This window comes from Oreochromis aureus, linkage group 18, assembly GCF_013358895.1.
Source record: "Oreochromis aureus strain Israel breed Guangdong linkage group 18, ZZ_aureus, whole genome shotgun sequence".
NCBI classification, from domain to species: Eukaryota; Metazoa; Chordata; class Actinopteri; order Cichliformes; family Cichlidae; genus Oreochromis; species Oreochromis aureus.
The window spans coordinates 703315-730146 of NC_052959.1; the positions used below are offsets into that span (position 1 = coordinate 703315).

Genomic DNA, 26832 nt, shown 5'->3' on the forward strand with positions numbered 1-26832 from the left:
ATGTGCATTGAAGGACATGTCCTGGTCAAAAATGACTCAAGGTTCCTCACAGTGTTACTGGAGGCCAAGGTAATGCCATCCAGAGTAAGAATCTGGTTAGATACCATATTTCTAAGATTTTCAGGGCCGAGTACAATAACCTCAGTTTGATCTGAATTAAGAAGCAGAAAGTTAGCGGCCATCCAGGTCTTTATGTCTTTAAGACATTCCTGCAGTTTAACTAATTGGTCTGTGTTACCTGGCTTCATGGACAGATAGAGCTGCGTGTCATCTGCATAGCAGTGAAAATTTATGCTATGTCTTCTAATGATGCTGCCTAAGGGAAGCATGTATAATGTAAACAGAATTGGTCCTAGCACTGAACCCTGTGGAACTCCATAATTGACCTTAGTGTGTGAAGAGGACTCTCCATTTACATGTACAAATTGGAGTCTATTAGATAGATATGATACAAACCACTGCAGTGCAGTACCTGTAATACCTACAGCATGTTCTAATCGCTCTAATAGGATATTATGGTCAACAGTATCGAACGCAGCACTGAGGTCTAGCAGGACAAGCACAGAGATGAGTCCACTGTCAGAGGCCATAAGAAGATCATTTGTAACCTTCACTAAAGCTGTTTCTGTGCTGTGCTGAGCTCTGAAACCTGACTGAAACTCTTCAAATAAGCCATTCCTCTGCAGATGATCTGTTAGCTGTTTGACAACTACTCTTTCAAGGATGTTTGATATGAAAGGAAGGTTGGAGATTGGCCTATAATTAGCTAAGACAGCTGGGTCTAGAGATGCTTTTTAAGTAAAGGTTTAACTACAGCCAGCTTGAAGGCCTGTGGTACATAGCCGATTATTAGAGATAGGTTGGTCATATTTAAGATTGAAGAATTAATTAATGGCAGGACTTCTTTGAGCAGTTTTGTAGGAATGGGGTCTAAAAGACACGTTGATGGTTTGGAGGAAGTAATTATTGAAGTTAACTCAGAAAGATCAATTGGAGAAAAAGAGTCTAACTTAACATTGATGGTACTAAAAGTAGCTGTAGATAATGTTACATCTGTGGGATGATTATTGGTAATTTTTTCTCTAATGATAAAAATTTTATTTGTGAAGAAGTTCATGAAGTCATTACTAGTTAACGTTAAAGGGATGGTTGGCTCAGTAGAGCTCTGACTGTTTGTCAGCCTGGCTACAGTGCTGAAGAGAAACCTGGGGTTGTTCTTATTTTCTTCAATCAGTGATGAATAGTAAGATGTTCTGGCTTTGCGGAGGGCTTTCTTATAAAGCAGCAAACTATTTCTCCAGGCTAAATGATGATCCTCTAAATTTGTGACACGCCATTTCCTCTTCAGCTTACGAGTTATCTGCTTTTAGGCTACGTGTTTGAGAATTATACCACGGAGTCAGGTACTTCAGATTTGAGGCCTTAGTTTTCACAGGAGCTACAGTATCCAGAGTCGTGTAGTGAGGAGGTAAAATTATTAACAAGATAATTGACCTCTGTTGGAGTAAGCGTTCAGATAGCTGCTCTGCTCTATGTTGGTACAGGGCATTGAAGATGATAACAGTGGGTGGATTATATTCTTAAACTTAGTTACAGCACTTTCAGAAAGACATCTACTGTGATAAAGTCTACTCTCCACTGCTGTGTAATCAATTATTGTAAATGTAAATGTTATCAGGAAATGATCAGACAGCAGAGGGTTTTCAGGAAACACTGTTAAATATTCAGTTTCTATGCCATATGTTAAAACAAGATCTAGAGTGTGATTAAAGTGGTGGGTGGGTTCTTTTACATTTTGAGAGAAGCCAATTGAGTCTAATAACAGATTAAATGCCATGTTGAGGCTGTCATTTTAGCATCTACATGGATGTTAAAATCACCACAATAATTATTTTATCTGAGCTGAGCACTAAATCAGATAAAAGTCTGAGAAATCAGAGAGAAACTCTGTGTAAGGCCCAGGTGGACGATAGATGATAACAAGTAAGACTGGTTTCTGAGTTTTACAGCTGGGGTGGACGAGGCTAAGCATCAGGCTTTCAAATGAATTAAAAGTCTGTCTTGGTTTCCAACTGTGTCTTCTCAGTGGAGTGACAAGTATCATCAAGATATTTAAAGAGAGCCACACAGTACAAACCAAGCCTGACAGATTCCAAAGACTGGACAGAAAAGTAGTGAGAAATGACACTAAGCTGAGTCTTAGCTAAATCAGGAATTGTATTTTCCACGAGAATAATCACCTGAATCCTGCACAGGAATGGACTGGGAGGTTGAGTAACAAGAAAATTCCCAGTTCTGCAAAAAGCATTTAGTAAGCTAAGGACAACCTGGAGAAAGTTTATGTATACTGGAAGTGCGTCGTTTGGTCAGATGAGATGAAACTAGAGCTTATTGGTCCTTCTTATGTTTGGAGAAAGAACCCAAAGAACACTGTCCCCACACTGAAACACAGTGATGGGAGTGCTGTGGGGATGCTTCAGTGTGTCTGGAACTGGGAATCTTGTCACAGTGGAAGGATTCATGCAGAAAGAATGACATGTGAAAACAAAGCAAATCACGTTGTCTTCCAACATGACAACAACACGAAACATACATTGCTCCAAAACTCCCTGCAGAAGACCAAGGTGAGCGTTAATGACAAAGCCCTGAAAGTCTGTGGGGTGAACTGTGGACCGAGGTGAATATCAGAAGACCAAAAGGTTCTCATACTTGGAGAACCTTAAAGGAAATTCACCAGTGGGTGAATGCTTTAAGAAGTGACTTCTTACCACATACAGAATCACAATCCATCATTTAGCTCCGTTCCTCTTCACCATCTACACTGCAGACTTCTCCCACAACTCCATCCAGTGCTTCCTGCAGAAGTTCTCTGATGACTCTGCAATAGTCGGCCTCATCACTGATGGGGACGACAAGGAGTACAGAGAACTGACCCAAGGCTTTGTGTACTGGTGCCAGCAGAACTACCTCCATATGGCGTTATTTTTGTGCCACTATTCTGAGCGCACGTAAAAAAAATTTGAGTGCACGTAAAAAAAAGTTTGCAGGTGCAAGTGTTGCATTGTGAGGAGAAATTTATTTTGAGCAAAGAAAAGCTAAATTTGAGTGAATGAAACTCATTGCTGCGTGCAAAAAATGGATTTCAGTGTTTGCTATTATCCACACACACACAATAGCAGCACCTCTCGCTCAGTTTTTGCATTTGCGCTTGCTCGCAATGTGTTGCTCGCGCTCTCAACATTTCTGCCCGTGTGCGCTCAACTCTTTCTGTACACCGTTATATTTGTGCCACCAAACCAGCCAATCACAGACTGGGATGCAAAAAAATCTGATTGGCTGTTTTGGTCTCCAATCAGCTCGAAATGACGAAATGCAATATCCCAGAATCCATTTCGTCCAAAACTCAAACGAGGCAGTGGTGGAGGAACACAGTGGCGGAGTTTGAAATGTTACTCTTTCTGGGTCACAAAATAAACTTTTCAGATATTTTCATGCGAGAATCTTGCTGTGTAAACTTCAAATGTCTGCTTGATTTATCGAGACATCACATATTTGCATAAGTTCTCTAATGTTCTCGGAGATGCCTGTTACCCACCAGCTGACTGCATAGCTGTACTGGTGATTTTTCATTTTTATGTTTGTTTGTTTGTTTTTGTGACGGTATAAACAATGAAATGTGGTGGATTAGCCAATTGGTCATGATCAACTCTGGGCTGGACCAATTACAATACATCCGTATTGACGGGAAAAGGAACGCTATTCGTCCCGAACTTCAGCTAGAATGGAAAAAAGACACAAACCTGGAGTTATTCTGTCTTTACGCTGCAGCTGCCTGTTCTTCTCTCATTCTCCCCCCTCTCTCTCCTGTTGCTACTTCAGTTATGAAACTGATCAATGTTCAGCTGATCGTCTTTCTTGTTTGTTTATCGCCCACTTTGCGCCAGAAAGAGGAAACCAGCGGATGTCGCGCTAAACAACAGCAGCACGTTTAAGCTTGATCAGCTGTTGTTAGAATTAATTTAATATTAATTTCTAGTATCAGCTGATGTTTGCTGGAGCCACAGCTGTAAAGCTGCTGCTCATGATATCGGTTTGGATATGTGGTGAGAGGGAAACATGAAGGTGATACAAATCATACATATACCAACAAGACAGTGCACATCACTGTCACAACAGCGTTTGTTTCAGTTCAAAGGCTTTATGGTTTTTCCTATAATACCTGGTGGTGCAGTCGGGCGATTTTTTTGTCAGTTCAGCCTCATATATTAGGTTTAACCCGAGTGACCACCCGGTCAGCTGGTGGGTAACAGGCATCTCCGAAAACATTAGAGAACTTATGCAAATATGTGATGTCTTGATAAATCAAGCAGACATTTGAAGTTTACACAGCAAGATTCTCGCATGAAAATATCTGAAAAGTTTATTTTGTGACCCAGTAAGAGTAATATTTCAAACTCTGCCACTCTGTGTTCCTCCACCACTGCCTCGTTTGAGTTTTGGACGAAATGGATTCTGGGATATTGCATTTCGTCATTTCGAGCTGATTGGAGACCAAAACAGCCAATCAGATTTTTTTGCATCCCAGTCTGTGATTGGCTGGTTTTGTGGCACAAATATAACGGTGTACAGAAAGAGTTGAGCGCACACGGGCAGAAATGTTGAGAGCGTGAGCAACACATTGCGAGCAAGCGCAAATGCAAAAACTGAGCGAGAGGTGCTGCTATTGTGTGTGTGTGGATAATAGCAAACACTGAAATCCATTTTTTGCACGCAGCAATGAGTTTCGTTCACTCAAATTTAGCTTTTCTTTGCTCAAAATAAATTTCTCCTCACAATGCAACACTTGCACCTGCAAACTTTTTTTTACATGCGCTCAGAATAGTGGCACAAAAATAACGCCATACCTCCAGATCAACACCAGTAAAACCAAGGAGCTGGTGGTAGACTTCCGCAGGCACAAACATCCTCCACTGCAACCACTGAACATCCAAGGTATGGACATCGAGGCTGTGGACAGCTACAGGTACCTTGGTGTTCATCTGAACAACAAACTGGACTGGACTCATAACTCAGACGCCCTCTACAGGAAAGGGCAGAGCAGGCTGTACCTGCTGCGGAGACTCAGGTCGTTTGGAGTGGAGGGCCCACTCCTGAAGACCTTCTATGACTCTGTGGTGGCCTCAGCCATCTTTTACGGCAGTGGTTCCCAAACTTTTTTTGCCAGGCCCCCCTTTGTTTTACAAGAAAAATGTTCGCGCCCCCCACCAAACGGAGATTATTTAAAACTCCTTTTTTGCGTTTACGTGTGGACGAGGATTACAGAGTTCGTCACGCAACATCAAAGGTATGTGCCTCTTTTCACGTCACGCTGTGCGCCACGTTATTGTTTACATGAGATGAATTGCAGAATGGCAGATAGAGACAAAATACTGTTAATCTGACTATCTGCAGGTTTTACACGCTTACATATACACACGCAGTTACTGTCCCTCCATTTAGAAAGGCAGAGGCGTCACGCTGTGATTATTTTACGTGTAGTTGTTTTTTCTCCTGTGTAATAATATTCAACATTGCTGTCAATACATTTTTCAAAAATGCCTCTCTGTGCAAAATGGGTTCAAAAAACAAAAACAGCTGTGGGATCCTGTTTGTCCGTGATTTGAACCGGGGAACAAATTACGGCAGGATCAGCCTGATATTATTTGTATCCCACTGTAACTTTACTGCATAAAGAGCTAACATGTCCAAAATGTCAGGAGTAGTTAGTTATTACAAGAAGTGTTTGTGAACTAAAAATCAAGAATGTGGGATCCTGTTTGTCCGTGATTTGGAGAGCCCAGCGCTGCTCCCGACGCAGGGAAACTAATTTTGCAGGGAGACCTACCTTGGCACTTGTGCAGGTGAAACCAAAGGGAAGATATGCTTCACCATATTTTCTAGTCTTTGGCTTGGAAGGAAGTTGGTTTGGAAACATATTTGGCGATGCTTCATCTCCTGCTTTGCGTTTGTGTGGGAGCCCCGTCAAAAACCTGTCCATGATGCTAGCAGTGTCCAAGCTTTCTTTTTTTTTCTTTTTCTTTTCATACCGTGCCCCCCCCCCCGCGATGGCTCTGAGCCCCCCCTAGGGGGCGGCCCCACACTTTGGGAACCTCTGGTTTACGGTGTGGTCTGCTGGGGGAGGCAGCGACAGGAAGAGACTGGACAGGCTGATCCGAAGGGCCAGCTCTGTTCTAGGATGCCCTCTGGACCCAGTGGAGGTGGTGAGTGACAGGAGAATGGTGGCTAAGCTGTCATCCCTGTTGGACAACATCTCCCACCCTATGCAGGAGACTGTGACAGCACTGAGCAGCTCCTTCAGTGGGAGACTGCGGCACCCACGGTGTGGGACGGAGAGACTCTGCAGGTCTTTCCTCCCTACTGCTGTCAGACTCCACAACAAAGACTTTTGCAACTGATCAAACACACACATGTGCAATAAGACTAAGTGCAATACTCTTTATCTGACAAAGTTGTATTTTTACTCAGTTGTGTATAGCATTTGTATTCTATTTTTATCCTTTTGTATATATTATTTTATTTTATTTTATTTTATTCTATTCTGTACAGTTGTGTATAGTATCTTATTCTCATTGTATTCCAGTGTTCTCTAATTTTTGCTATATAACTTTGCACTGTCCACTTTCTGCTGTGACAAAACTAATTTCCCACGTGTGGGACTAATAAAGGTTATCTTATCTTATCTTAGCAGGTGGTTAAACCTCACATAAATCTCCCCCCTGTCTGTATGATCACAGCTGCCTCTCTCTAACACACACCCCCACAGTCATATGCTCTTAATCAAAGGCTTCACCCAAACACATGGCCTGAAGCAGTAAAGCAGGAATGGAGGGATGAAATGTAGACAGCGAGCCACTTCAGGTCAAGAGAAACCAATAAAGATGAGAGGCAAGAGAGAGAGAGAGAGGAAGGAAGGAAAGGAGAGATGGGTTATTGCTGTTGGTAAGAGTGCAAAGGTACTCCTTCAGGCACAACACACACTTATTTTCAGCTGACTGTGTGCCTTCAGAAGATTCTTGTTTTGCTTCTCAGTGTGGAGCTCACTCTCAGTCTTTCTGCTTTTGCTCTTTGTTTGCTTTATGCAAACCTGTCCCCATTACCTCCTGGCCTGTAAATATTCTTACTCCATCATCTACAGAAATTATTTTTTTATAGACAGGATTATGAAAGAGACAATGTCGAAAAGCTTATATTATGAAAAATTAAGCAATAAAAGATTGTAAAAAGCTTTTTACCTTTTGTACATTTCCCACCATCTTTGCTTTTGGAGAACTCTCTCTTGTCTCTTACAGTCTCTCCAGTCTCAATGCTGGTCACATGGTGTGGGCTGTTTTCTCACTCTCTGATAGGGTGCTCTATCTAAACTGCTCACAGGTGATGCTGGCTCTGCAAACAGCTTGACATCCCACCTCAACCCCTGCTTACCTTTTTTTAGCTTCCTACCTGTGCCCATAGGTAGAAAGCTGAAGTCAGGATCTTTTGTCCAGCTGTTACTAAATGTATTAAATGATCTTAATATAGAGAAAAATCATTCAAAACAAAATGTGCTTTCATTATTTTCATTGTTTTATAGCTTGGGAATGAAACCTCACCTCAGTGTCCTGAAGTGGAAAGAGTTGGCTGTATGAAGAACTAGTATCTATGTCTGGTATGTTAAATAACTAAAACATCAGCTGACGACTTCTTCACTTGGGTATGTCCACCTGCAGCTCCAGTCAGACCAGGACCATGGCGATGGCTCAGTAAAATACGTTCTTTCTGGTGAGGGGGCTGGCACCATCTTTGTCATTGATGAGAATAACGGCGATCTGCACGCCACGCGCCGCCTTGATCGAGAGGAGAAGGCCTTTTACATCCTCAAAGCCACAGTGGTCAACAAGTGGACGGGTCAAAAACTGGAGCCAGAGACCGAGTTCATCATCAAACTCCACGACATCAATGACAATGAACCAAAGTTCAGCAAAGAGGTGTATACTGCCAGTGTTCCTGAGAGGTCTGATATTGGTAAGGACCTCTCTCACTGCACTTTGCTGCTTTGTGTTTTGGTAATATTAGTCAGTAACAGTCATGGTAATGCAACTCTTTCAGGTACATCGGTCACCCAGGTGACAGCTACAGATGCTGATGACAGAATGTATGGGAACAGTGCCAAACTGGTCTACAGCATCAGTCAAGGACACCCATACTTCTCTGTGGAGCCAAACACTGGTATGTTTGACAGACATCGAGTACTTCAGGGGTGTCCAACTCCAGGCCTCGAGGGCCGGTGTCCTGCAGGTTTTAGATCTCACCCTGGGTCAAAACACCTGAATCAAATGATGAGTTCATTACCAGGCCTCTGGAGAACTTCAGGACATGTTGAGGTCATTTAGCCATTTGAATCAGCTGTGTTGGATCAAGGGCACATCTAAAAGCTGCAGGACACCGGCCCTCGAGGCCTGGAGCTGGACACCTGTGGAGGACTTGATGATACCGATCGTTAGGGATGGGTACCGGTATCCGGTGCCATGATGGCACCGGTTCTGACATAAACGGTAGTAACCAGACCAAAAAGCAGCGCACATTTCGGTGCTTTTTTTTTGCGGTGCTTTTTTTTGCGGTGCTTTTTTTTTCGGTGCTTTTTTTTCCTGAGCCAATTCTAGCCAATCATTTTACGTTTCCGAGGATAGTAGGCGGGCCCAGAATGCACACGTTCTTTTAGAGCAGAGCTACAGATTAAAAATGCCCAAGGCGAAGCGATCAAAGTCTGGCTGTACTTCACAGCAAAAGATGCAAACTCAGCAGCCTGCAACAAGTGCTTTAAGCTGATACTGTGATACTGTCAAAGGAGGTAACACCTCGAATCTGATGAAACACCTGGCGACGCATAGTGGGTTTTTTTAAAGCCGAGAAATGCGCCGTGTTTGATAGCTTGCTGCGAGACCTCACACCGTGCACATCTACTGCGGGTGTGGTGCCTGTTATCGGACCCGGAGTTAGCAACATCCCCCAAAAACCCGAAGAGTAGAGTCCTGGCCCTTAGCCCTGCCAGTGTAGCAGAAATGATGAGGATGATGATGGCAGCAGCAGCCGTTCTCCTCTGCGTGAGTAGCTTCATGGTGTTCGTGTGTAATTTTCATTGAGTAGGCTAACCACGTTATTACATTAATGCATGTAAGGTGAACTAGCAAACAGCGTCGTAGTTACATGCGGCTGTCTTCTTGTTTGATGGCAGATACTCCCTTCACCCTGGCCAAAAAGGCTAAAATGACCAAAGAAAAAGTGGGAAACAGTTAAACATGAGAGGTTTTTGGACAAAGTTTGTGTTTTTTCCATTGATTAAGCACTGCTTCCAGCCAAGAGTGAGACCATATATGCCCTATAGCTGCAGAAAAGGCTAACATTGTTATCTTTTTACAAAAAAAACAGTTAAACATGAGAGGTTTTTGGACCAATTTTGTGTTCTCCATTCTTTAAGCACCGGTTCGAGCACCGTTTAAGCACCGGCACCGTTTCAAAAGTAGGTTTGGCACCAGTATCGGATAAAACCTAAACGATACCCATCCCTACCGATCGTGACAAAAGCATAACTTTTTGCAAAACGTGTCTTTATAAAACAAATTATCACAGTATATAGTCAGATTCTCAAAACCTTTTGCTGCCTCGTCATGAATCGGAATGATGACTGTATTTCAAGAATTGACTCAAACTGGAAAAGTCGTTGCTGCCTTCACCTTTTTATAGAGCTGACCAATATGGTCCACATCTGCCTCCACTCACTGGACCTGCTGCTGCCTCAGCCTGCAGCCTCCTTCACCTCCTCATCTCACTCCTTACGCCTGAAACCCATTAACATTAGCTGCTCTCAGCAATCAGCCTAGTTTCATCATACAGTCCTCACCTATGAGACTCGAAACTTAAAGAAGTCCAGTTGCTCCCTGGACTAACATGACCTGGATGATTGAGGACCTACACAGACGTGGAAGGATCATTATCGGTTACCTGTAGCTCCCCTCGTCTCCAGATTGGTGTGAACTACTCGTACAAAGTTAGAACTAAAAGTGCGTAAATGGGTCATTTAAATGGAAAGTAGTAGGAGGAAGTTTGAATTGTCCGTGTGTTCCTTTAAGATAGTCTTTAATGCTAAACTAGGCTAAATGTAGCACATGAAACTGATCTCACGCCTGTGACACGTGAGGGACACATCCCAAAATGTCACACTGCTGACGGTGTGTAACCAAAGCCGTGGACTAATTTCACTGGATTTCACTCTTACATGCACATTTTAATGATGTTCTTGCACGGCACTGTAAAGTTCATGTAAATATCTTTGGTCTGATAGAGCTTCACTAAAATATATTGTTATAGATACAATGAATTGCAAAATATATACCTATTGTGCAATGTTACTGAGAGGAAAGGCAGATCAGATCGACCTGCTAGTTCTTAAAAGGCTCAGAATGAAATATTTGCAGTGACAGGCACAATAAATGGTCTGATTCTTATATAGCGCTTTTTTACTCTCCCGGAGTACTCAAAGTGCTCTATACAACACGCCACGTTCACCCAGTCACACAAGCACTACCTCTATACTGAGTACTTTCTAACTACACTCACACATTCATACTCCGATGGACGCATCGGAGAGCAACTTGGGGTTAGTATCTTGCCCAAGGACACTTGGCATGCAGACTGGAGGAGCCTGGATCGAACCTCCAACCTTCCGATCAGTAGGTGACCTGCGCTACCTCCTGAGCTACAGCCACACAATATTATGTGAGCATGCAGTTAAAGACCTTCTGCAAGTAATTCAGATCATTAGAAGCATTTGTGGTGTATTTCACAATGGGATCATTAACTTTTGCCTGTCTGTAAGTAAGAACTGATAAATGTGAGAAAGCTGATAAATTTGTGGGGTCTTTACTTTTCAAAGGTATAAAGTGCCAGGAGGCGACTGTTGTGATTCAGTGAGATATAAATAGACTGTGTGAGTCCTGTCATACTTCTATTTAGTCCTGACTGTCAGATGTGGACTGGCCATTAAGACATTTGGGGGTTTGTCTTCTGGGCCTTTTTCACGAGCTCTGACATTATACAACTTTCATACAGACATGCCACATGTTGTCTTAGCTGTGGACACACAAGCTGTGTAAACTGTAGGAAATGAGCTGCCATCACAATTAAAATGAGTGAGTGGGTGGGGGTGTGCGGGTCATGTCCAAATACTGATACTTTATATCCTCATAAATTCAACATAATGGTTGTTCTTTATTACCTAAAATCAGTCTTAATTTACACAAAGTGTAATGTGGGCAATGAAAATATGCGAAATATGAAAAAGTCACTAATGAGCAACATGTTTACAGAAGAATCATTAGAATCATTTTAGTAGAATTATTGGAGCATCAAAACCCACACAACAGGTACACAGATTAATATTTATGGACAGCCTTACATTTCAGGAACAATGACTTCTTACATTACTTATTTAGACCCCAATAACAAATAATTTCTGTAAAGTGTTCAGATATAAATGAGTGAAATAAACATTTAAATCTGATCTAAGCTGATCAATTTTCTTCTTTGGGTTCCTCATCGTTATTTTCCATATCATAATATAAACATGTGCTAACACTCAACAACAGGCACAGGAATAAAAAGTGTTTAGGTGATCCAAACATGGAGAGTTGCAGATAACACAAACAATCCAAATGAACACATTGTGTGTTCTGTTAAATTAATAGTACAGCGATCATAGTCTGGATGTGGTGCAGCTGTGGTCGTTGTTTTCTTCTTTTTCTAGGATATTCTTCACAGTGTGAATTAAAAGGTTGTCAGGGAGCTTATGATGAGCTTTTTTGCTGCAGCTTCATATCATAATTTTAAACAATACATCTTTTTTTAAATAAACAAAAAGAACTACCATTGAAAGCTTACTGCAACTTCCCTTTGCACATTTTTGTGCCTCCCACATAAAGAAAATTATCCATCCATCCATCCATCCATCCTCATCCGCTTTATCCGAGATCGGGTCGCGGGGGCAGCAGCCTAAGCAGAGAAGCCCAGACCTCCCTCTCCCCAGCCACCTCCTCCAGCTCATCCGGGGGAATACCAAGGCGTTCCCAGGCCAGCTGAGAGATATAATCTCTCCAGCGCGTCCTGGGTCTGCCCTGGGCCTCCTCCCGGTGGGACATGCCCGAACACCTCACCCAGGAGGCGCCCAGGGGCATCCTTGTCAGATGCCGAACCACCTCAACTGGCTCCTTTCGATGTGGAGGAGCAGCGGCTCTACTCTGAGCCCCTCCCGGATGGCCGAACTTCTCACCCTATCTCTAAGGGAGAGGCCAGCCACCCCTTCGGAGGAAGCTCATTTCCGCCGCTTGTATCCGCGATCTCGTTCTTTCGGTCACTACCCACAGCTCGTGGCCATAGGTGAGGGTCGGGGACGTAGATCGACCGGTAAATTGAGAGCTTCGCTTTTACACTCAGCTCCCTCTTCACCACGACGGACCGGTGCAGCGTCCGCATCACTGCAGCCGCAGCACCAATCCGTCTGTCGATCTCCGGCTCCCTTCTCCCATCACTCGCGGACAAGACCCCGAGATACTTGAACTCCTCCACTTGGGGCAGGAACTCATCCCGACCCGGGTGGGCACTCCACCCTTTTCCGGCTGAGAACCATGGCCTCAGATTTGGAGGTGCTGATCCTCATTCCCGCTGCTTCACACTCGGCTGCGAACCGTTCCAGTGCGAGCTGGAGGCCCTCACCCGATGAAGCCAACAGAACCACATCATCCGCAAAAAGCAGAGATGAGATTCTGAGGCCACCAAGTGAAAGCCCTCCGCCACTTGGCTGTGCCTAGAAATCCTGTCCATAAAAATTATGAACAAAATCGGTGATAAAGGGCAGCCCTGGCGGAGCCCATCACCCACCGGAAGCGAGTCCGACTTGTTGCCGGCAATGCGAACCAAACTCTTACAACGGTTGTATAGGGATCGAATGGCCCGTAGCAATGGGCCAGACACCCCATACTACCCGCAACACCTCCCACAGGACACCCGAGGGACACGGTCGAATGCCTTCTCCAAGTCCACAAAACACATGTAGACTGGTTGGGCAAACTCCCATGCACCCTCAAGTATCCTTGAGAGGATAAAGAGCTGGTCCAGTGTTCGCGACCAGGGACGAAAACCGCATTGTTCCTCCTGTATCCGAGGTTCGACTAACGGACGAACTCTCCTTTCCAGCACCCTGGCATAGACTTTCCCAGGGAGGCTGAGGAGTGTGATCCCCCTGTAGTTGGAACACACCCTCCGGAGGGTGTGTTCCAACAAAGAAAATTAAAGCAGTTATATATACATATATGTTTTTTACATATATATGTTTTTATCTTTTCCATTTAAAGATGAAGAAAGTGCATTCCTCATTCAGTACACTCTGGAACACTACAGTACCAGTTTAGCTATAATGAGAACGTTGCATCCTTACAGCGTGACATATTAACATAATAAAACTTTAACCAAAGAAGAAGACTCATTTCAGCGTTAGTCTAATAAGGTAGTGTTCACAGCTTTAACTTTACAACTTTAACCATCAAACACACTCACTGTACTAGTACAACACTGAGAGACAAACCCTGACAAAAAATCAAAAGATCATGTTTCAAAGTGCCACAGATTAATTTAAAAAACTTTGTCACTAACACATCACCTTAGTGCCAGTTTAAAGTCTTTAAGCTGACCATTTTGTGGGTCCCCATCTTAGCTTTTTGTAGGCAGATGTGAAAAATGTGATGGATATGACTATAAAACCGAGGAATACTGCACACACTGTTATGGTCCCACACTCAAACGTACCCTAATGCACGTGCACATGTGGATGCAACCACAGTAGTCCCCTGCTGGTCATTAGAAAGAACTGAAGTCTAAGGACCTAAGAGCTAGTGTCAACTTTAAGACTGTTTCTTTTGAGGCTATATGTCTCACTTTTTCCTCACATATAGAACTGGAGACATTTATCTTAAACTTTGCGCATTTCGAGTAAATAACTTCCTGTTTCAACCCGTGTACACTGAAACAGAACCGTGTCCATAATGTTTCTGTAAATCTAGATGCCAGCTTAAAAGATTTAAAGGTGGGTTTAGAGACAGATAATAAGTGCTGTAATATGATTGATTTTGGCTCTAAAACTAATTATGTATTGACTTTAAAAAAGAGTGTCAGGTTTCGCTGTGTGGCAGGCAGGGTGGGACCCAAACACACAAATGTAAACTTAAATATAGCTTTATTACTGAACTTAAGGAGTCAATATGCATAAGACAAAATAGCTTAGGTGAGACTCAAAACTGTTAACTCACAGACTAGACTAACAAGTGACCACAGAACACAGGACACAATGCACACGGGAAGACTGAGACAATAAATACTAGAGATGGCACGATACCACTTTTTTATGTCCGATACCGATACCGATATCATAAATTTGGATATCTGCCGATACCGATATGAATCCGATATTGTGTTTTTTAATCAATAAAACTGTTTTTTTTTTAATATCTTGCTGCATTTTGTATAAGTTCATACTCAAGTTTAAATAAACAACAACACTAAAGCTATTCTGTTATACCTGTATGTAAAAAATACACTGCACCCAAAATATTTCATAGTTCAGCAACACTGATCAATCTAATAAACCTTACCTAACTTAAACCTGCACCATCCTCCCTATTCTGGTATTTTAAAGAGTACTTAGCAGAAATATTAAGCAACCTAACTAATAGGGTTGCAAACTCCCAGCAAAAAAAAAAAAAGGAAGGGAACCCCCACCCTCCACCTCATGATGCTTAATCAACGTAATCAACTTTAATTTGATGCAGGGTGAAAAAAATGCACAGAAACAAATTATTTTTCAAGAATAATTAAATAGATTCAACATCTTTCTTCAACAGAATTGCAGAATTCACAGATGGTATCTTCCCAAAGGAAAAAAAGTACTATAGCTTACTAGGGTATATTAGACTTAAGAGTTACTATATATAGTAATGGACTTCTATACATTTACATCAGATTAAAACTTTGGGTGTAAGATTCAGATAATTATTTATTAAAAGCTAGACATTTTAAATGAGAATAAGAAAGAAAAGTATGTCTTTGTGCCCCTTTTCCCTGTTCATGCCCCTATCGGCCCCCTGGCTGCACTTTGCTAGATCCGCCCCTGCACAGTTACCAGCCGTCAGCTACGTGAAAAGGATCCTGGTGTAGAAAGTAATATTAAATACATTCTAACAACAGCTTATCAAGGTTAAACGTGCTGCTGTTGTTCAGCCGCTGGTTTCCTCTTTCTGGTGCAAAGTGGGCCAAAAACAAAGAAGAGAGACGGACTCGCGACAGAAAAGCCGATCAGCTGATCGTTAAGCAGTTTCACAATTGAAGTAGCGGCAGGAGAGGGAGAGAGGCAGTCGCTCCATATATCGGTTGTTAAGCTTAACGTGGGAACGCTTTACAAACATTCAGAGATGAACTTACACACTTGCTTTACTTCTCTCTGGGATAACTTCCTCGGAGATGAAATGCTGGTTTGGTAGCGAGGCTACAAATACACACAGCCGCTCTATCACTGAGGCACACTGCTCCGACGTGCTACGGTTATGAGCGAGTTACGCCGTGTGGCAAGTTTTGTGAGATGCTTTTTTGATATTTAATGGATCGGATTACATTTTTTATTTTTCGCCGATATCCGATCCAGTAATTTAGGTCAGTATCGGACCGATACCGATACGTAATATCGGATCGGTCCATCTCTAATAAATACACAGGAGAGTGAAGTGGAGACAGCTGTGAACACAGCAGGGTCTAATCAGGAGCAACAAGACAGAGGAAGCAAAACTGAACATAATGCACACAGGACAAGGAAGTATCAAAATAAAACAGGAAATAAACACTGAAATCAAGACTGAGACACACAAACTTCATACCACTAAATAGAGACAATGCTGGGAAGACAGAGAGGTAAATAAAGACGGAGACAGGATTGACTTCCACAGGAGACGTTTCTAAATGGACTGATTCTTACCACTTTTCATACTCTCCCGGAGTACACAAGCACTTCCTTATATGCTTTAAATGCTACCATTCACACTCCGATGGATGCAACTTGGGGTTATTATACTGCCCAAGGATATTTGGCATGCAGACTACGGAGAGCCAGGGATCAAACTACCAACCTTCCAATCAGTAGATGACGTGCTCTACCTCCCCAACTATGGAAAAGTCTGTGTGGAAGCAGGTAAGTATATCCCAAAAAGTTGATTCTGTTCATCTGGACATTTTCAGTGGGAGAAACGTTTTGTCACTCATCCAGGTGACTTCTTCAGTCTCAGCTGACTGCAGGTTTCCAACCTTATAAACAGGACATTTGCACAATGACTGAAACCAGCCCACTGAATGACGCTACGTCCAGTTGAACAGCATCAACTTTGTGGGATAAACAGAAGCCTGTGGAGAACAGGGAACATAGACCTATAATACAAAATCAATCAAAAAATGATTAACTCCCCCGAAAATATCCTAAAAACTCAGATCATGACAAAAGGAAAACTGGTGTGCCACAGATGGTTGGTTTGTTTCTCCTCCACCCAGAACAGGAATAAAAATAAAGCCATATTACATCTGAAGACGTGCATATTAATTCACAACAGCAAGATGAAGGTGCAGCAAAGTAAGAACAAAATGACTGAACATGAATTTAGATTACAGCCTATTTTGTTTTTTGTTCAGGTGTGATCCGGACAGCCCTGGGTCCTGGTGACATGGACCGCGAGCAGAGGGAGCACTACCAGGTGGTGATTGAAGCCAAGGACATGGGCGGACAGAGAGGAGGCCTGACCGGGAGCACTGTGGTTAAAATCACTCTCACTGATGTCAACGACAACCCTCCCCGCTTCACTCAGAGTAAGACAGCAGCACAGACGAAGCACAGAGTATATATGAGGAATGGGAGTCCCCAGCAGCCTACACCTCGTGGAGGATTCAGGGTCACCTGATCCGGCCCTAACTATATGTTTTAGGATGTATTCAGGTTTTTCCTTAATGTTGTCAGCTGTCTGTATCTCGTTTAAAGCCTTTCAAGAATCCTGTAAATCCCTTTATCAGATCTTAATTCTTGCACAGGGTTTGGTACTCTATCTGAAATGTTTTTGTCCTGCACAATTGAGAGAATTATTCTGCAGCCATAATTCTCCTGAAAAACATTCATATCAATTGACAAACTGAATTGAGGTCTGGTGACCTCAGTCACCAGAGTGAGTCCCACCAATGTGATGGAGCTGACTGTTAGTGTTGTTTTCCAGGTATATACCAGTTCAGAGTTCCTGAATCATCCAAGTCCGGCTCTATCGTTGGGAGAATTCAAGCCACCGATAAAGACATTGGAAAGAACAGTGAGATGGACTTCACAATCATCAGCGGTGACGGGATGGAAATGTTTGACATCTCCACTGACAAAGAAACACAAGAGGGACTCATCACTGTCAGAAAGGTGAGAGGAACTAAACAGTAAACATTAAAAGCTGGACTTGAAGCGTTAGGGGTAAAATGATGTTATAAAAAAGACCAATAGAGAACGCTCGCTGTGTACTGAAAAGGTAAAGCATGAGTCAAACTGTATTTTTGTAAACAATGTGATATCCATAGCTTTGGCCACTTTTAAATAATACTGGCTTCTTATTTTATATTGATATTTTTCTCACATCATTGGTTCGATTGAAATTAATTGATCAGAGCTCACACTTAGCACTGTGTCCTGCTAACTTAGTCTGTTTTACACATTCTGTTAAATATACAAAGCCCATGCTTGACAGATGAACGTAACTACATTATCCTCTTTAGCCTGACAACCCCAAGCTGCAGCCTTTGCAGCAGGAATGCAGCTCTTCATGCTGCCGTGTTGTCTAAATGTGTGTGTTCCTCACAGAGTGTGTGTATCAACATTGATACTTACAAATTCTGTTTTAGTGACAAACCTCTGACCCACTATCACCACAGCAGGGACATGCTGCTGTTGCAGATATATTTGACCATGCCACGCTTGTATACACTGTATCTCTTGGCTGGTATGTTTATGTATCTTTCACGCTGTCGTCTCGTTTATCTGTCTACATGTATTTGTTGGTCTCAGTAGACATTGATCATTGCCAACTAATGTTCAGGCTGGTTTTATGTTTCCAAAGACATCATTGCTGAAAGCACTGGCTCTCTCTTTGCCTTTGCAGCCTTTGGATTATGAGAAGAAACCATCATACACGATAGAGCTCCAGGTCCAGAACACCCAGGAATATGTTCGCTTCATGTCTTCAGGCCCAAAAGACATGGCTACGGTTCGGTTGGCCGTGGATGATGTGGATGAGCCGCCTGTGTTTGAAAAAGCCAGCTACCTGTATGAGGTGAAAGAAGATGTTGCGGTGGGCACAGTAGTGGGCTCAGTCAGCGCCATGGACCCCGACAGAGCTCGCAGCATTGTCAAGTAAGGCAAATGTCTTTTTCTACTCCAACCACAGGAGCTAAAAAAAAGGAAATGATATAATGTCAGTTTTAAAATGATTAACGGTTGAAACAGTAACATATGTCACAGCTGGCATTTTTGTACTTACCAAACAAACAAGTACAGGAAAAAAACTGGATCTAATCTAATTAGGAAAAGATGACTCAGTTAATATTTATTTCTAAATATAATGTGTCCAACTTTAGAGAACACAAAGGTTAATTAGGATTAATCTTTGCACGTTTTGTTTCTATGGCAACCAGTATTTGTTATTCATTGTCAGACATTCACAGGCTGCCATTGAAACATTTGTGTAAGTAATACAGCATATAAACAGCATGCTCTGGCTACTGGTATAGTAGCATATTATCACTGCTGTGGGAAGCAAAATAAGCTTTTGCAGCAGTTGGGGCACAGACTAATGCAATGTTTATTGTACCTTTAATAGCTTTAAGACTTTGGATTTTAACATATCTGCACAGTGTGACACTTTTACCTGGTTCCCTCCATAAGAGATTGATCCATTGTGCTCCCTACTGCGCTGCACGGATAAAGAGGAGGCTATAGTTCATCCCACTGCCTGACTCAACTTAACGTTTTCTCACCTTCTCTCTGTCTCACTTGTTAGTTACTCCATCGACCGTCGCACTGACAGGGGCCACCTCTTCAACGTATATCCAATGAATGGATCTGTGTTCCTGCTCAAAAGCCTGGACAGAGAGACGACTGCCTGGCATAATATTTCAATTGTTGCCACAGAGCTGAGTAAGTCCAGTAGGGTCTGGGACTCTCTGCACTGCTCATGTGATATATTGATAAAGAGTAAAGCTGTTAGAGGTCAGGGAGTACAGCACAGTCTTGCATGGGGGGAGTTCAATAACAAGAATTAGACCCCTGAGTATAGTACTCTGAATGGAAGGTTTGCACATTTACAAATAAATGAACACGTTGCTCTCATTTTAATGGAGAGAGACATAATATCTACCAAAGAGCCATAAAAACATATTACGCATTACAAAACACTAAGAGATGAATTGCATGTCATTGGGTGAAATAAATATTCAATGCTCAAACAAAGTATGACTTAGTACCTGGTGGAGAAACCGCTGCTGAAAAGCACAGCGGTAAGATATTTTATGTAGTTGGCCTGCACACACACCAGGAGGGTTTTTGGCTCACTCCACTTTACAGAAACTCACTAAATGCTTTATGTTGCTTGGCTGCAGCTTAGCAACACAGATTTTCCATAAGACTGAGGTTTGGAGACTGGCCAGGCCGCTCCATAACCTTAATGTTAGCCACTCATTTGTCTTGGTTCTATATTTTGAGCCATTGTCATGCTGGAAGACCCATCCATGACCTGTCTTCAGCACTGTGGCTGAGGGAAGGTGGTTCTCATTGCTGATTTTATGGTACACTGAAAAAAAGGGATTGGCCAGCTCTTAGATTTATGTAAACATCTTGCGTGTATTTAACACAAGTGCCTCATGCTTTAAAGTTAAGTGTAACTATATAGTGTAGAAACTACATAATATGCAGAGAGGCTAGATTAAATTGTTCATATCATGTTCGAGTGAAGTAAGTCAATGATATAGCAATGTTAAATCCCGCGACACTGCACGGGATTTCAGTCTCGCACGCTTTGGATCGTGGTTTCAGGAAGGCATCCATCTCAGTCAAGTCGAGCAGCCGCCTCTACTTCTTTTGGTATACTGAAAAAAGTAAATTGGGTGGTTGTTACATTACAAATGTCTAACTTGTAATTTGAACACAAATATTTCATGTTTCTGTCTTGAATGTAATTAAATCATGTAGGATCTGTGTAAAATTCAACAACCTTATTTGTAGGGTTAGACCTGACCTGATACAATCTAGAAAGAGTGGTTAGTTGCTGGACTCATGAAATTAACAAGATCACATGAGATTTCAAACTGCAGGAGTTATAAGAGGCAGACAACTACACACACACCACATGTATGCTATTGCTATTTATTGTGGTTTAACCTGTCAAGGATGAAAACATACAGAAAATTCTGCATCAAGCCTTGAAATCATAACTTTCCCCCTTTTGATAAGCCTGGATCGGTGGCATGGTGGTTAGTGCTGTTGCCTCACAGTAAGAAGGTTCTGGGTTCAAAATCACAATCTGGCGTGAATGGCTGTTTGTCTCTATGTGATTGGTGAGCTGTCTAGGGTGTACCCTGCCTTGTAACCTATCATTTCAGGGTTATGCCCCAGCCCCCCTGCAACCAGGATAAAGATAGGAGGATGGTAGTTGTTGTAGATCCATTCAATTTTTATGGTAACCAGACTCTAGACTTTGTTGAACATTATGTAATATGAAGACAACATGTAGTATTTAAGTGACCAAGTAGTATTGGGCTAAAAGTTATTGAATAGTGTTGGAATAAAATGACAAAATTGTGAAGGATTAAAATATTCCAAGAGCTCAACTTACTTCATCTAAACATGTTTCAATCGCGTTTTCTGAACACAAAATGCACAGGTTTACTGAATATGAATAAGTTGTGTTGACTCATTTGTTGTTAACTCATTAGTCTAAGTTTCTGCCAAAACAAAACATTTGTGTGCAACCAATGTCCAAGTAAATCCAATATGGCCTTTTTTTCAGTGTACATGGGACCGTCCGTTGGTCCCTCAATCCTGTGTCAAGAGCAACACCTTGGGTCATGCTCAGTATTTCTATTCCTACAAATATGGCGGGTTGAGTTGATACCAAAGAATAGGAATAAACAACACTTATTCCTAAACCTTCTCTCAATCATTTAGATGTTCAATGGCAAGTTTAAGACTAAAAACGTTGATTATCTTTATTGAAGCTATGTGAGGGTCTGAGTATTTAAAGGTTGTTCTTTTATTCAAGATGGCTTCAATGTCAAAATGTAGCTTTTTTATTGGTCCCCCCAAATATTTTTAAAAACACTGGGTCTCTTTTCTATTCCAACTGTAAGAAAGTTTTACAATCAACAGCCGAACTTTTGCATTCAACGTCAAGCAACTGTCAACAATTCTGGCCATTTTAAAAAAAATCTCTTTTTGTATCCAAAGGTTTCTCCTTTTTGGAACTCAAAGAAGTGCATTGCCCTTGCCCGAACCAGTCCATTTACCAGTTCCCATGCCTGTATATGTGACATCTTGAACAGGGGCATCAGTGTAACTTTGTGCTGAACATTGGGGGGGTCAAGATCTCTGTCTAAATAAATAAATAAATGAATCTGGGTAAGTTGCCAGATGTTTAAACATGCAACTATTTTGCTGGTAATAACTGAAACGAGTAAAGAAAATCAACAGCCTTTTTATGCAAGATAATTCATAATTTTATTGGGGAGGTTATATTGGTTGGGTCTGATTATTTGGGGGGTAATAACCCCCCCAACCCCCCTGGAAATTACGCCCCTGAACAGGGGGACCTTGCAGGTACTGCAGAATTTAACGTAGTGTGTTACCAATGGTGTTCTTAGTGACTGTGGTCCAACTGCATTCTGAGTGTCATTTTTTTTTAAGTGTATTCTTTCTGAAGACATAATAAGTATATAAATATTGCCCACCTGCCCCATTCAGTGTCTGTTATAGATGCTGTTACAGTCTTACAGTGTCTCATTACTTCTAATCATGGGAGGACTTTTAAAATCCTCCTCATATGTTGATAAAATTTTCACCTTTCATTAAATCTAAAGCTACGTCCACACTAGCCCGGATAAATTTGAAAACGGCGTTTTCGTCTGAAAGCGCTCCGCGTCCACACTATTGTTTTCAGTCGTTTTCACAGAGTTGTGCCTCCACTTTGAAATGGCCGAAAACACTTACTTTCCAGTCCTGCGCATGTGTGAAACGCAAGACTATTCGACCTGCCTCATTTCTGTCTGCCGTTTATTTACTTTCCGGCTCTTTGAAACGTCGCGGCAAAATGTCGAGGAAAAGCACAGAGTTTTTTAAATGGACTAACAATGAGGTGGAGTTGTTGCTGCGAGTAACACAAAAGTACAAAGTTGCAAAAGCGAGTGAGAGTTAAAGAATTTGAAGAAAAGCCATCTGGAGCATGTACAGACTGATATTATTCTTTAATAGGGCTGTCAAAGCTGAGAGCAAACAAAACAACTGCTGTGTAATGGCCTCCGCTGTCTCAGTTTAATTGGTCACATTACTGCATCATATGACTAACATGCGTCATCGTTTTCGAAAAGGCTCCGGGTTCGCTGTCCACACTGCGACGTGAAAACGGCGTTTTCAAATGTATCCGCTTTGGAGAGCGTTTTCAAGACGCTGCGTTTTCCTTGGCTGAAAACGCCGTTTCCGTGTGGACAGGAGGCCAAAATGGAGAGAAAACGATGCGTTTTCAAACAAAGACGTATTAGTGTGGACATGGCCTGAATAACCTCAGCTTACACAGTTTGTCTCAGGCACACGTGTGAAATCTGATTGGTTTCCTGCTGTGAGCTGACACATGTTGCCAAAGCTGCATGACCAACTATTCCCAGTTTGAATGTTGATAGTTTAGAGGTTACAGAACCAGTTTGGGATCAGTAACCTGTAAAAAAGGAAAATGGAAAAATAAACAGCAGATGACTGACAGTTCTATCTCCCCTCAGCTAGTGTTAGGGTGCCTTTAAGCAAGGCACCATTTGAATTCAATTAGATTTTATCTACATAAGGAGAGAGGGGAGGAATACAGCCTGAGATTAAAGCCAGTGTATAAGTAGTGTATTAAGACATGGTGAGCGAAGAAAAGTGAACGAAAAAAAAAACTCTCAGTGCATGATGGGAAGCCCCCAGCAGCCTCGGCCTACTGCAACATAACTAAACGATGATTTCAGGTGACCTGATCCAACCATGGACAATCTGTTTTACTCCGGGTTTACAAGCTGCTACACTGGTCACTTTAAACCACCCAAAACTGTAAATTCTAATTGTAACTTTTAAGCGTGTATTTATTTATTTTCTTCTCCTTTTTATATCTATCTATTCATTTTTTTTCCACTGATATAACGAGAGCCTCGTCTCTCTATATGCTGCACTGGATATAGCAGAGATGACAATAAAGTTTACTTTGACTTTGACTGTAAGGTTTGTGAAGCTTCAGTGGAAGATGTTACAAACAGAAGGTTGTGAAGGTACTACAAAAGTTTCAAAACCCCAAAGTGACAGATGTTTTTGTGCTTTCTGTGCCTCCAGATAATCCCCGTCAGAGCAGCAGCGTCAGTGTCTACATCCGTCTGCTGGACATCAATGACAATGCTCCCATGTTTGCCACTGTCTATGAAACCTTTGTCTGCGAGAAAACCAAGGTCGGCCAGGTACGCACATACTTCATGTGTTAGCTCACCGTGTGCTCTGGTGGCATCTTACTGACTTCAAAACCTGATCAGACCAGAGCCGTCCCAGAGCTGTCCTTCAACCAATCAAAGACTTGTTCTACACTCTGCACCACTAGCACTACTTCAAATCAAAAACAAATAGTGTTGGTTAAAAGTAGAGATGGACCGATCCGATATTATGTATCGGTATCGGTCCGATACTGACCTAAATTACTGGATCGGATATCGGCGAAAAATAAAAAATGTAATCCGATCCATTAAATATCAAAAAAGCACCTCACACAACCTGCCACACGGCGTAACTCGGCTCATAACCGTAGCACGTCGGAGCAGTGTGCTCAGTGATAGAGCGGCTGTGTGTATTTGTAGCCTCGCTACCAAACCAGCATTTCATCTCCGAGGAAGTTATCCCAGAGAGAAGTAAAGCAAGTGTGTAAGTTCATCTCTGAATGTTTGTAAAGCGTTCCCACGTTAAGCTTAACAACCGATATATGGAGTGACTGCCTCTCTCTCTCCCTCCCTCTCCTGCTGCTACTTCAATCGTGAAACTGCTTAACGATCAGCTGATCGGCTTTTCTGTCGCGAGTCCGTCTCTCTTCTTCGTTTTTGGCCCACTTTGCACCAGAAAGAGGAAACCAGCGGCTGAACAACAGCAGCACGTTTAAGCTTGATAAGCTGTTGTTAGAATTTATTTAATATTACTTTCTACACCAGGATCCTTTTCACGTAGCTGACGGCTGGTAACTGTGCAGGGGGCGGATCTAGCAAAGTGCAGCCAGGGGCCGATAGGGCATGAACAGGAAAAGGGGCACAAAGACATACTTTTCTTTCTTATTCTCATTTAAAATGTCTAGCTTTTAATAAATAATTATCTGAATCTTACACCCAAAGTTTTAATCTGATGTAAAATGTATAGAAGTCCATTACTGTATATAGTAACTGTTAAGTCTAATATACCCTAGTAAGCTATAGTACTTTTTCCTTTGGGAAGGTACCATCTGTGCAGTCTGCAATTCTGTTGAAGAAAGATGTTGAATCTATTTAATTATTCTTGAAAAATAATTTGTTTCTGTGCATTTTTTTTCACCCTGCATCAAATTAAAGTTGATTACATCGATTAAGCATCATGAGGTGGAGGGTGGGGGGTGGTTCCCTATTTTTTTTTTTTTTTGCTGGGAGTTTGCAACCCTATTAGTTAGGTTGCTTAATATTTCTGCTAAGTACTCTTTAAAATACCAGAATAGGGAGGATGGAGTAGGTTTAAGTTTATTAGGCTACGTTCACACTGCAGGTCTTAATGCTCAATTCCGATTTTTTGATCAAATCTGATTTTTTTGTCTGCTTGTTCACACTACAAATAAAATGCGACATCAAACGCGCTCTAGTGTGAGCGCTCAAAGCGTCCCCGCATGCGCATAAAAGAAGACGTCACACACAGCGCGCTCTGTTTAGACCCAGAGCAAACAATATTGTTTGACTGATGGCCCTTAATATAAAGACTTCGGACTTTATGTTTCCAAATTTTTTGCTTTAAGTTATTTTGTTATTTACATAATAATGCAAATAACCTAATAATGATCCTTTTGCTGTTTTAGAGGAGCGGTGCTTCAAAGGATAGTTGCAGGTTTCTGTCAGAATCTGCAGAAAATACAGTAAAAATAAAATGTTCACATTTCTCCAACGTTGTCTTCCCAACAGTTTCACCGGATGGCAAGAAATCGTTCGCGATGTCCTATCGGGCGCTTCTCCGGCGCTGATAATTGGCGTCTGTCTTGTGTCAGTGACATAAAAGACGGATTTAATGCGACATGACCGTTCAAACAGCAGTCGCTTTCTAAAACATCGGATATGTATCGGATTCAGGACCACATACGAAAGTGACCCAGATCGGATTTGAAAATATCGGATTTGTGCCGTTCACACTGTCATACCAAGATCGGATACGGGTCGCATAGGGGCGAAAAAATCGGATTTGATGCGCTTTCGCCTGCAGTGTGAACGTAGCATTAGATTGATCAGTATTGCTGAACTATGAAATATTTTGGGTGCAGTATATTTTTTACATACAGGTATAACAGAATAGCTTTAGTGTTGTTGTTTATTTAAACTTGAGTATGAACTTATACAAAATGCATCAAGATATTAAAAAAACAGTTTTATTGATTAAAAAACACACTATATCGGATTCATATCGGTATCGGCCGATATCCAAATTTATGATATCGGTATCGGACATAAAAAAGTGGTATCGTGCCATCTCTAGTTAAAAGTACAGCTGCTGCCTGATCTTTAGCACAGACCTACTTTGACTTCAAAGTATGCAGAGTATGAAATACTACTTGATCCCTGCCTTGTTGCTTGTGCTGAGTGGTGAAACGTTTAACTTCTCAGATCCCAGCTAGTTGAATCTAAATGAAGAGGTTGGTCATTTCAGCACTCAGCCAGTTGTAGACATAGATCACAGGTGTCCAACTCCAGGCCTCGAGGGCCGGTGTCCTACAGGTTTTAGATGTGTCCTTGATCCAACACAGCTGATTTAAATGGCTAAATGACTTCCTCAACATGTCCTGAAGTTCTCCAGAGGCCTGGTAACGAACTCATCATGTGATTCAGGTGTGTTGACCCGGGGTGAGATCTAAAACCTGCAGGACACCGGCCCTCGAAGCCTGAAGTTGGACACCCCTGACTTAAACTGTATAGATGAGGACATAATTATGAAACTTAAAATCTCTGTCAAAATTTTCCTGTGTGCGTTTTAAACAGAGCGAGGGATTGTTTCTTTAAAGAGCACAAATTATTTCTATTTGCACACAAAAACAGAATTTTTTTTTTTAAAATTAGCCATCTGACCTTTTTGTTGAGTTGCAGCACCAACTGCTGCTGTGCAATGATGTGGTTTGATGTTTAAAATCACATTAAAAT

The 26832-nt window shown here is 42.0% G+C and overlaps 1 protein-coding gene across 5 annotated transcripts in view; it reads left to right on the plus strand.

The window, feature by feature from the left end:
• The window catches only part of LOC116319973 (cadherin-6-like), a 65323-nt gene that overhangs the window by 22421 nt on the left and 16070 nt on the right, over positions 1 to 26832 (plus strand). For 3 of the 5 annotated variants that reach the window (XR_004199417.2, XR_005609089.1, XM_031739468.2), the window contains exons 3-9: positions 7767 to 8061; positions 8146 to 8265; positions 16813 to 16986; positions 17385 to 17572; positions 18306 to 18556; positions 19203 to 19339; positions 23768 to 23889. Coding sequence is in view for 3 of the 5 variants with exons in the window: in XM_031739468.2 (XP_031595328.1) it covers positions 7767 to 8061; positions 8146 to 8265; positions 16813 to 16986; positions 17385 to 17572; positions 18306 to 18556; positions 19203 to 19339; positions 23768 to 23889 (1287 nt within the window). In the remaining 2 variants the exon portion in view is untranslated. Of the gene's footprint in view, positions 1 to 5310; positions 5345 to 7766; positions 8062 to 8145; positions 8266 to 16812; positions 16987 to 17384; positions 17573 to 18305; positions 18557 to 19202; positions 19340 to 23767; positions 23890 to 26832 lie in introns of those variants that run through there. The other 2 variants (XM_039602526.1, XM_039602525.1) reach the window with 2 other exon arrangements.